Genomic DNA, 12,006 nt, shown 5'->3' with positions numbered 1-12,006 from the left:
TTTTCTCAGCCATTTCTTCTCTTCAGTCATAACCTCATTCCATGGGATGTCAGAGGAGATTTCTCCATAACTCCATCCCAACACTTTTGAACCTTTCAAGCTACCTAAAATTTACATATTTGAGAGGCTAGAGTTTTATCAGAAGGCAAAAAAAAGTCATAGTCCAAAAAAGAAAATGAGGAAAATAAGGTTTTCTAAAGCTACTAATTGAAGCAACCAAAAGAAAAGTAAATTATGTAATTGCTAGATCTTTCAAAGGTATTTATGCTTGAAAAAGTTTCACGTCCGTTTGGATATTAGGCTTCCTTTCAGCGTTAACTCATTAATACTACTTAACATTTTTCCCGTTGGAAAGATTATGAATGTTGGTTAGCGTTCCAAGTCATCCCCCAAAAGATTTGGTTGGTAGATTATAACTGTAATAATTGCATGCCTGCAATTAAAAATAAAATTCTGAATGTAGAATGTTAAAGTATATGGGACTTATACTAGTTGGCATTTATATTCAGCTGTTAGTAACAAAGACTCCCAAAATAGAAACTTAAACGTGATAAAAGTTTCTTTTTCTCTGCATACAAGAAATTCAGTTTGACAATTCCATAGCCATCAAGGACCCAAGCTACTTCTTCCTGCTGAGCTCTCCCTAGTGTATGGCTCCCGTTCTCAGGGTCACTCCTGGTCCAGTATGGCTGTTAGAAGTTCAGCTAGCAGGGCCAGGCTGGAAGGGCAAATGGACTCATACCAGTTTTTTTGTTCCCTTTTAAGATGCTTTCCTGGAAATTCCACCTTACAACTTTTCTATGTTTCATTGACTGGAACTTAAGTCTACAGCAACAACTTGCTGCAAGAAAAGTTAGAACATTGCTACTCAGTATAAAATCAGGCTTCTCTTAAATTTAGGAAGAAGGGGAATATTTGGTTTCGGAAGGCAGCCGGCGGTCTCTATCGTAAGACTGTAGGAGACCTCTCATCCAGACTTCTAAGTTTAAGCTCTTAAGGCCCAGGCTTCCCCAGCTATCTGTACACCTGGGCAATAGCAGAATTATAATCAGAACCCTGATGTCTTGCTGACCTGTTCTAACTAGAGGGCTCACAATTGCTTCTCCTGAGGATGAATTAGATAAAGTGATAGTAAATCGATCTAGCACTAATACAAGGGTTTTTCTTTGTCTCTTTACCTCACCATCTAACTCCCCCTCTCAGCAACGACCCCACCCATATCTCAGAATAGTATTGCCTGCTTACTCGATAAACATGATCATTTTCCCCTCAAGATACAAGTTATATCGGCCATCTAAATTCTATTATTAAAATAAAGTAGTTTTAGTAGACTCTAAGAATATTTAACATTTGTTTTTAACATTAATGGTTTTTATAACTTTAGATAAATTTTTTTTCTCAAATTTTCTCCTACAGTATAGCTGAAATACAGAAAGATGTGGAATACAGGTTGCCATTCACCGTAAACAACCTGACAATTAACATTAATATGTGAGTAGAATTTATCCTATTTTTTCATGTAATAGGACTTTAAAATCTTTTTATTATTTTGTTTCTTAGCTGTTATTAGAAGTAAACTGTTTAAATGAATTTATTCCCTTTCTAGTATTTATCTCCCTCTCTAGTAACTATAGTTTATTAAACTTAAAATTTTGTGAAATAAAAAATTTTTAAAGTAATAGATATTGCCCTAAGAAACTGTAAAAGAGGAAATGTAATAAAAAGACGTAATCATTTTTATTGTTTTTATTGTTTTGCACTAAAATCTAAGCTGGAGGTAGGCTGAAAGAGTAAGAATGATAATGACACTCAAAGGGATCATGTGTGGAAAACCATTAGAGATATAGGCACTTTTACATCAGAAATAAGTGAAAATATTCTAGTTTTCGGCAACAGATATACTACGTCAACCAGAAAGTTCAAGACTGAATTTGATCTGCTAATTATTTTTAAAGAAAAAAAAATTAAAAGTTGAAAATGTAATCATGAGGTTATTAAGTTATAAAGAGGAAAGGTTGGACAAAGTGATTGCTGAAATACTCATTTAGCCTTAAGTGCAGTTATTAGTCTTTAGCATGAAAGAATTAAGTTATTACCTCAGATTGCATCAGGTGGCTGGCCACTAGAGTGAGTGAGTGGGTGAGGTAAAGAGGCACTTAACTTGAAGATAGGAACCATACTTGTTCATCGTCCTATCCACATGCCTAGCGTGGTGCCTGCGCATAGGAGGCCTTGTTAAATCCTAGTTGAATGAGCGGATTAAAGCATGACTGTGTAACAGTGACAACCATTATGCTGTGTTATCTTGATACATGGGAGTTTCTCAATCATCACAGCAGCCCTGCAAATTGGAACAAATTACAGACAAATAGGTAGTGAATAGTGTAGTAGGGAGAGAAACCCAGATTGGTTGGGGTCCAAAGGCCATACATTGCCTTTTTTTACCAAACTAGTTTCACATCTTCAACTATATAAATGAATTAGTTTTATCTCTCATCACGTGCCTTAGGTAGAGCTAGTAGGAGAAGCCAACAAGGACCCAGTTTTCTTGACAGTTGCCAACAAATAGTTTTCTGAGCCAGAAGGGGAACAGAGTGGCAGTTTAAAGGGACATACTGGTCTGAGTTTTAGAGATTTGGAAAACGGTTCCATGTCCAGTAAACTCTCATTTTTAAAGACTTTACTCCCTAATTTTAAATTTGTAGTAGTTCAAAAAAGGTTAAGATTTTTACTCTTTATTTTTTGTATTGAGAATTTACTGTTATTTACTTGAAACCATGTGATTTACCTCAAAGTTGGGAGAGATGTGTCAATTGAGACATTTAGAAGAGAGCCCTATAGAACCAAGGCATGATGACAGCTACACTGTTCCAATCCTAGCACTTCCCATTTTATCCACTCAACTCTTTAAAAAATTCAGCATATAATGAAATAATTGTTGGCAGTATTTCAAAAGTAGGAAAGCCATAAGAAAAGTGTATGGCCAGAACCTGTGGTCCACTAAATAGCCAGACTGGGTTAAATTAGGGTTCACCTGATAAAAATGCCTGGTCTAATTTTAGCTGAGATTTTGGATAGTTTGGTATATTGTGTTTGAAAGCAATTAATTGGCATGGTGTGAAGAGTAGTCTGTAATTCACGGTATCCTTATTCCACATTAAGAAGGTTTTGCTATGTGAATTACTTTATAGTCTTGTTGCCAAAGTGTATCTTTTTGTATACTTTCGATCAACTCAACAACCATAGTAGAGCACTAATTACTGAGTAATCCAAATGAAAGTATGAAAATTTTATTTGCTTTTAAGTAATTTTGTTTTAGGATTATGACTGTATAATATCACATTTGTTGTTTTTGTTTTTTAATCTGTTCTACCTTTACCAGATTGCTTCCTCCACAATTTCCTCAGGAAAAACCAGTGATCAGTGTTTATCCACCAATACGACATCACTTAGTGGATAAACAAGGAGTGTATATTACCTCTCCATTAGTAAACAATGTATGTATATGGTATAATTTATTTCAAAAATGTTCACTGTATTTAATAGATAATCCTGATTTGAAGGTTATTTGTTTTTCAGTGGTGAGGACCTGTTGATGTTAAGAACTTTGGTTCATAGTAGATCTTTTATAGTGGTTAGGAAGGGATAAAATTCAAATACGCCTTAAATTTCTTAGGATATATATATATATATATATATATATATATATATATATATATATATATATGATTGATTAATGTGAAGGACTGTAACTTAAATGTACTCAGTATTTACCTTTGAACCTTCAAATTATTGTCAATAGTGAAATGTGGAAATATTTCAGCTCCATTATTGACTAAATAAACTTCTAACCTCATTTATGGTATTGATTCTATAAGAAAATATTGTAAGTTGTGGATTGCTGATATGTTCAATTGACATAATATCCTTTGCTTTTCATTTAATTCTTGACTTGCAAAAGTGGATTTAAGATTGAGTTTTACAGTTAAATTATCCTAATGAGACTTTATAATCTTTTTCTGAAGATGAATTTGATCACCGTGTATTACTGTTACTTTTAGTTTACAATGCACTCAGATCTTGGGAAAATTATTCAGAGTCTGTTGGATGAGTTTTGGAAGAATCCTCCAGCTTTAGCTCCTGCTTCAACAGCATTCCCATAGTAAGTATGTTTATATCGAAAGAGTTTGTATATACATTTATTTACTTTTGATCTAAGTAATCAAAATATAGTTTAAAAATTCAAATAATGTTAAAAGGCAATCCTCTGCTTTCCACATCCCCACCTTCACACACAGATACATACATACTTTTCAGAGGCAACTGTGTTTTTCTTTATTAAGCTGCTTCTCTAATATTTACCTTCATCTTTCTGAATAATATATACATACTGCTATCTCTTGATTCTTTCATTTTAGATACTATCTATTGACTTCCTGTTATGGATTGATGATGATTTTACTTACCTTTCACAAACCTTCCTTTTCCCTTATCCTCTGAGAAATTTTTGATTTTTACTTAAACTCATGTTTGGTACTTTCATTACATTGACTCTCTAAATATTCCTTGCTGCTGAGCCTAGTACTTTATAATGATTATTTTTCCCTGATGGTATAACTTTTTCTCTTGAGTTAATAATTACTTCGATTTTTCCATTGGTTTTATTTTCTTTGATCTTTTTAATTTTCCACATCTTTTAGCAGCTCTGAAAAATACCTCTCAAATCGTTTTTTCACATCATCAAACCTGTCAGGTAATCTCTAGGTTCCGGTATTTTCTCTTTGCAGACATTGCTCCATTTTCCCCCTCCATTCTGAATTAGTTACTCTACAACTGCTATAAAGCTGTCATCCTGGGATTTCCCTTTCCCACTCTCCTGTGTTGGATTCTCCTTTTCCTGCATCCTAAGTTTTTTTCTTTCTCAGGCTATTTCCTAGTTTCTTGCATTACTGCCTCCCTATAGCTTCCTAAGTAACAGCATGTTCCAGTTACTAAGGATGAATAACAAATTATCCTAAAACTTGTGGTTAAAATAATGACAACATTTATTTTCCTTGTGAATCTGCAATTTGGTTAGGAACTAATAGAGCTTGTTTGTGCTCTACCTTCTGCATCAGCTGGCATGGCTTAAAGCAATGAACACATTTATTTTGCTCGCTGATCTTCAATTCAGGAAGGGCTCATCAGGGAGAGCTCTTGTCTGCTCTGCTCATCATCGGTGGGCTCTCATTAGAGGCCTTACCTGGGGAGGTCACCTAGAATACCTAGATGCAGCCTGGGCTCCCTCACATCATAACGGCTGGGCTCCTGGGGTGAACGTCCTGAACGAGTTATGAGAAAGTCATATTCGCCTTCTTGACCTAGCTACTGAGGTCATTCAGTTTGTTCTGCTTCATTCTGCTTCTGCTTCATTCAGCTTGTTGAGGCAATCAAGAAGTCCTGATCAGATTCCAGGGGAAGAAAACAGGCTCTTCCTCTTTATGGTGGAGTGGCAAGGTTCTAGAAGAGTATATGGGACCAGAAGTAGTGCTGTGGCCACTTTTGGAAAATACAGTATGCCACAAGATGCTTGGAAGAATAATTTTGAGACTTCTTTTTTTTTTTTTTAACCTGCAAATGTCTTTAATATACCCTCACACTTAAAAGTTGGTAGAGTTCAAATTCTATGTTGAAGTGGTTTTCCACTGAGAATTTTGAAGGCATTCCTCTATTGTCTATATATAGGCTTCTGTTGCCAAGATGTCCAGTGCCATTTTGATTTCTGATCCTTTGTAACCTTTTTTTCTTTTTTAAATTTATTTATTTTATTTACTTATTTTTGGCTGTGTTGGGTCTTCATTGCTGCACGCAGGCTTTCTCTAGTTGTGGTGAGCGGGGGTTACTCTTCGTTGCAGTGCGCAGGTTTCTCATTGCAGTGGCTTCTCTTGTTGCGGAGCACGGGCTCTAGGCGCACGGGCTTCAGTAGTTGTGGCGCATGGGCTCAGTTATGGCTCACAGGCTCTAGAGTGCAGGCTCAGTAGTTGTGGAGCACGGTCTTAGTTGCTCCACGGCCTGTGGGATCTTCCTGGACCAGGGCTTGAACCCGTGTCCCCTGTCTGCGTTGGCAGGCAGATTCTTAACCACTGTGCCACAGGGAAGTCCCTGATCCTTTGTAACTTTTTATCTCAGATATTCTGAAATTGCATGATGATACAACTTCTTAAAATCTTTACTTCCTCTTCCTGTAATATCTCTTGGCTTAATTACCCAGTTCTTCTACTTAATTTCCAAGAACTTTTTCTTGTTCAGAAGTCAGGTGGAATCTTTAACACTGCCTGGAAATCTGCTTAAGCTAGATTATCTCATTCATTGAGTATATCAGCCCCAGCCATCATCTTTGCCCTCCTGTGTCTTTGTCCTGGAGTCATAAGCCTCGCTGATATTCTTTATCTAAAAACTGTATTTCCTATCTTCTGTCAGGAAAGAGTTAAATATATCTCATTCACCTTATTTGAAGATATAAGCCAACAACTGTGATACAGTACACGTTGTTAAAAAGCAAGTTTGATACATTTCTTAGATTATTTTATAGGTTGTACCCGCTACTGAGATTAAAATAAAGCAGATTGGTTCAGAATTATTAAGACTATTTCAAGGATAGTACAAATATTCCCTCACATTCAACATATTCTTTCTAAATAACTTATGTTATATTTACATACCTGCTAATAATATACCTTTACATAAAAGTAAAGCTTTAAGATAAAGGTGAGCCATACTTTGAAATAAACAAACTTTTTAGAGAACTTTTTTAAACTTAATTTTTTCAATCATATATTCACTTGGCTCAAAAATTTTTAAACTGTAAAAGGGTATGGGGCAAAAAGTCTCCTTCCACTTTTTCCCTTGCGGTTTACTTTTTCTTCTTATTGGTATCCAGAGTTTTTCATTTGGGTGCATATGTATAGAATTCCTGAGATATTTTATGCATATACAAGGAAATATGTACACATAGTATTCCCTCTTTTTTCACACAAATGGTAGCAAACTATTCCCTTGCCCTTTTTTTTTTTCCCCCCTCACTAAATGGTATGGTTCAGAGAGCTTTCCATGTTGGTTACTAAAGCACTTCCTCATTCTTTATGACCACAAAGTACTTGTTTTATGGATATAGCATAACTTAACAAAACTCCTATTAATGGACATTTTTGTTGTTTCCAATCTTTCCTGAAAGGCCCATCCTTCTTTGCCCTCAGTGATGCAGTGAATAACATTAAAAATAATATTTTACCCAAGTGTAAGTTTATTTGTTAGATACATTCTCAAAATGGTATACATGTTTGTAATTTTGACTAATACTGCAGGATTGCCCTACAGAGTAAGTTGTACCAATTTCTACTCCTGTACGCAATGCTTATTCCCTTTGCTGACATAGTAAATTATCAAAATGGATCTTTGCTAACTTATAAGTGGAAAATGTATTAGTATAACTTTATTTGTATTTATCTTACAGTGAAGTTGACAGTTTTTTCCTATGATTTAGAGATTTTTTTTTTCCTTTCCTTGAACCTGTGTATTCTGTCCTATTCTCCATTTTGCTATTGGGTTGTTAGTCTTTTATTAATTTGGAGAAATTCTTTATATATTAGAGAAATTATCCATTTTCCTATGACATGTTTCAGATGTTTTCCCCCAATTTGTTATTTGTCTTTATTTATAATGGGCTTTGTCATGTAGAGGGTTTTTTTGTTGTTGTTTTGTTGTGTTTTGTTTTTTATGTCATGGGATTTATCATTATTTTCTCTTATGACTTTTGAATTTGGGATCACAGAAAGTCCTTTACCACCCCAAGTTTTTAATTTCCCAGTGATTTCTTCCAGTTTTTAAGATTAAAAAAAAAATCCAAAAACATTTTTAATTTGATACATTTGGTTGTTATTTTATTATAGATATGAGGGCTTGGCTCCAATTTAATTTTTTCCAGATGTCCCAATGCTATTTATTGACCGATCTATCTTTTTTTTTTTTTACTAATTTGAGATTCTTTTTATTATATCTTAATTGCCATATATCTTTGGGATTTTTCTGGATTTTGTATTCAGTTCCATTGATCTACCTATCCATTGCCAGTGTTATGCTTTAAAAAAGTTTTGTGGTTTTTTTTTTAATTATTAAGGTTTTCTAATGTGTTTTGCTATATGGCAGGGTTAATCTCTCTTTACCGTCCTTTTTCAGGTACTTTTCTCTATATTCTTATTTATTTTTCCATATTAGCTTTGGTATTTTCAAAATCTGTGACAAATGTTTTCTTCCAACACAATTCCAATTTATGTTAACTTATGTCATTAAATGTGACATTAAATTATGTCATGAAACAATAGCACTCCCGTTTAAAAAAATTGTTTAAGCTTGATATATTTTGGAACATTTCAGTACTCTGATACCCATTTTTTTTTCCAACACCACCAAGTAATTCTCCAGTTCTCACCAGACACTGACTGTTTCCTACGAATTTAACTTAATTTTGATGCTATCCACCGGGAGATGGCGTCAGATCCCACAGATTAGGGGCTCAGTCTCACAGGCTGCTCCATTTTACATACCAATTGAAAATGTATAGATTGTTACCTGTGCTATAAATCACAGGTTCCCATGACCACCTCAGGTTTGAGTAATTTGTTAAGTGGCTCATGGAACTCCAAAATAAATTTACTTATGTTTACTAGTTGATTATAAAGGATATTATAAAGGATACAGATGAATAGCCAGCTGAAGAGGTACATAGGGCAGGGTAAGGTCTAGGAGAGCCCCAAGCACAGGAGCTTTTGTCCCCATGAACTGGGGTGCACCACCCTCCTACCATATGGATACATTCATCAACAAGAAGCTTGTCAAATCTTATTGTTGAAGGGTTTTTATAGAGCTTATTCAGCAGCCCCCCTCTTCCCTGAGATCGATGGGTGGGGCTGAAAGTTTCAACTTTCTGTCACTTGGTCTTTTTAGTGACCAACCCCGTCCTCAGACTATATAGGGACTCAGCCTAAGTCACCTCATTAGCATAAACTTAGATGTTACAAATAACAAAAAAGGATCCTATCATTTAGGAACTTACCAGGATTTTAGGAGCACTTTGCCTAGAACCTGATCAAAGACAAAATATGTTTCTTATTATACCACAAATACAAAGTAAAGTATTTAGTATTCTATTTTTTAAAAAAGTCTTTTTATCTGTTATACAAGAGTGACTGACCCATTTAAACTTAACAATATTAATTTAAGTATTGGTATTTAGATAATTCTCATCTGCATTTTGGCCTAAATTACACTAATTATTTTAGAGTGTGGTTCTCTTTGAACGGCTCTAAAAGAAAAAAAATACTAAATGTAAAATATTTTTTAGGTATAATTGACATGTAACGTGTACAACAGAATGATTCAATAGTAATTTATATTACAAAATGATCACCACGATAAGTCTAGCAAACACCCATCACCATACATAGTTACAAAATTTTTTCTTGTGATGAGAATGTTTAAGATTTACTCTTAGCAGCTTTCAAATATGTAGTATAGTATTATTAACCATAAGGATGCTGTATATTACCTCCCCATGACTTATTTATTTTATAGCTGAAAGTCTGTACCTTTTGACCATGTTCACACGTTTTGCCTCCTGCTGCCCACCACCTGCCTCTGGCAAACACCAGTCTCTTTTCTGTATTTATGAGCTCAGTGTTTTTTTTGTTTTTCGTTTTTAAATTCTACACATAAGTGAGAGCATATGGTATTTGCCTTTCTCTGTCTGATGTATTTCACATAGCATAATACCCTCAGGGTCCATCCATATTGTTTTGAATGGCAAGATTTTCTTTGTTTTTATGGCTGAATAATATTTCGGTGTATGTATACACCACCTTTTCTTTATCTAATCATCTACTGATGGACACTAGTTGTTTCCATCTCTTGTCTATTGTAAATAATGCTGCAGTGAACATAGGGGAGCAGACATCTTTTCGAGTTAGTGTCTTCATTTTCTTCACAGAAATACCCAGAAGTGGAATTGCTGGATCATATGGTAGTTCTATTTTGAGGAGCCTCCATCCTGTTTTCCATAGTGGCTATACCAATTTACATTTCCACCAGCAGTGTACAAGCATTCACTTTTCTCCATAGTCTCACCGATGCTTGTTATTTCTTATCTTTTTGACAATAGTCATTCTAGCAAGTTTGATAGTTAGTAATCTAATTATCAAAGAATTAACATCTTTTCTTGTACCTGTTGGCCATCTGTATGTCTTCTTTGGAAAAATGGCTATTCAGATTCCCATTTTTAAATCAGGTTATTTGTTTTTTTGCTGTTGAGTTGTATGAGTTCTTTATATATTTTGGGTATTAATCCCTTGTCAGATATATGGTTTGCAAATATTTTCTCCCATTCCATAGGTTACCTTTTCATTTTGTTGGTTTCCTTTGCTGTGCAGAAGCTTTTTAGTTTGATGTAGTCCCATTTGTTTAGTTTTGTAAGTGAGGTATTAAAGTCCCCTATTTTTTTTTAATAAATGTATGTATGTATTTATTTCTGGCCACGTTGGGTCTTTTTGCAGTGTGTGGGCTTCTCATTGCGGTGGCTTCTCTTGCGGAGCACAGGCTCTAAGCACGCAGGCTTCGGTAGTTGTGGCATGTGGGCTCTAGAGCGCAGGCTCAGTAGTTGTGGCGCACAGGCTTAGTTGCTCCATGGCATATGAGATCTTCCCGGATCAGGGATCGAACCCGTGTCCCCTCCACTGGCAGGCAGATTCTTAACCACTGCACCACCAGGGAAGTCCCAAGTCCCCTATTCTTATTTTATTGCTCTCTATTTATCCTTTTAGGTCTGTTTATATTTGCTTTATGTATTTAGGTGCTCCTCTCTTGGGTGCATATATATTTATAATTGTTATATCCTCTTGCTGGATTGACCCCTTTACCATTATGTAACACCCTTCTTTGTCTCTTATTACATTCTTTGTTTTAAAGTCTGTTTTGTCTGATATAAGTATAGCCACCCCAGCTTTCTTTTGGTTTCTGTTTGCATGTAATATCAGCATAAAGAAGTCCCTTTAACATATCTTATAAGGTCGGTTTAGTGATGATAACTCCTTTAGCTTTTGCTTGTCTGGAAAACTCTACCTCTGCTTCGATTCTGAATGAGAACTTTGCTATGTAGAGTATTCTTGAAAGTGTTTTTCTTTTGGTACTCTAAATATGTCATTCCCCTGCCTTCTGGCCTGCAAAGTTTCAGCTGAAAAATCTGCTGGTGGTTTTATGGGGGTTCCCTTGTACCTAACAAGTTGTTTGTCTCTTGCTGCTTTTAAGATCCTTGCCGTGTCTTTAACTTTTGACATTTTAATTAAAATGTGTCTTGGTTCCTCTTGTTTGGGACTTGCTGGCTTTCCTGGATCTGGATGCTCATTTCCTTCCCTAGGTTAGAGAAGTTTTCAGCCATTATTTCTTCAGATACGTTTTCTGCCCCTTTCTCTGTCTCTTCTCCTGCTGGTACCCCTATAATACAAACCATAAGTCCCTTAAGCTATCTTCACTTTTTTTCCTTTTTTTTCTCTGCTCTGATTATGGGAGTTCCACTGCCCTGTCTTGAGTTCACTGATCATGTCTTCTGGCTGATGACTGTGACATCCTTTGTTTACTGATATGGCAGGAAATATTCCATTTCTCACTCTGCTTCATCCCGTCTGCTGTTGAATCCCTCTAGTATATTTTTCAGTTCAGTTGTTGTATTCTCCAGCTTTGATTCTTTCTTGTATTTTCTTTCTCTTTGTTGAGGTTCTTTCTGTGTTCAGGGAGCATCTTTATGACCTTTACTCTGAACTCTTTATCAGGCAAATTATGTATCTTCATTTCATTCAGGTTTTTTTTTCTGAGGTTTTATCCTGTACTTTTATTTGGAACATATTTCTTTGCTTCTTCTTTTTGCTTGACTCTGTGTAAGATAAAACAGTTACCTCTCCCAGTTTTGAGAACAGGACTAGG

The 12,006-nt window shown here is 35.3% G+C and overlaps 1 protein-coding gene across 1 annotated transcript in view; it reads left to right on the top strand.

Moving 5' to 3' along the window:
• VPS37A (VPS37A subunit of ESCRT-I) overlaps positions 1-12,006 on the top strand; it is a 37,630-nt gene that overhangs the window by 10,319 nt on the left and 15,305 nt on the right. Inside the window, exons 2-4 of the mRNA XM_060085706.1 lie at positions 1,417-1,491; positions 3,383-3,497; positions 4,062-4,162. Coding sequence (XP_059941689.1) covers positions 1,417-1,491; positions 3,383-3,497; positions 4,062-4,162 — 291 coding nt within the window. The remainder of the gene's footprint in view (positions 1-1,416; positions 1,492-3,382; positions 3,498-4,061; positions 4,163-12,006) is intronic.

This window comes from Mesoplodon densirostris, chromosome 20 (genome assembly GCF_025265405.1).
Source record: "Mesoplodon densirostris isolate mMesDen1 chromosome 20, mMesDen1 primary haplotype, whole genome shotgun sequence".
NCBI classification, from domain to species: Eukaryota; Metazoa; Chordata; class Mammalia; order Artiodactyla; family Ziphiidae; genus Mesoplodon; species Mesoplodon densirostris.
Note: the sequence above shows the minus strand (reverse complement) of the source record. Positions and strands in the feature narration are given on the sequence as shown.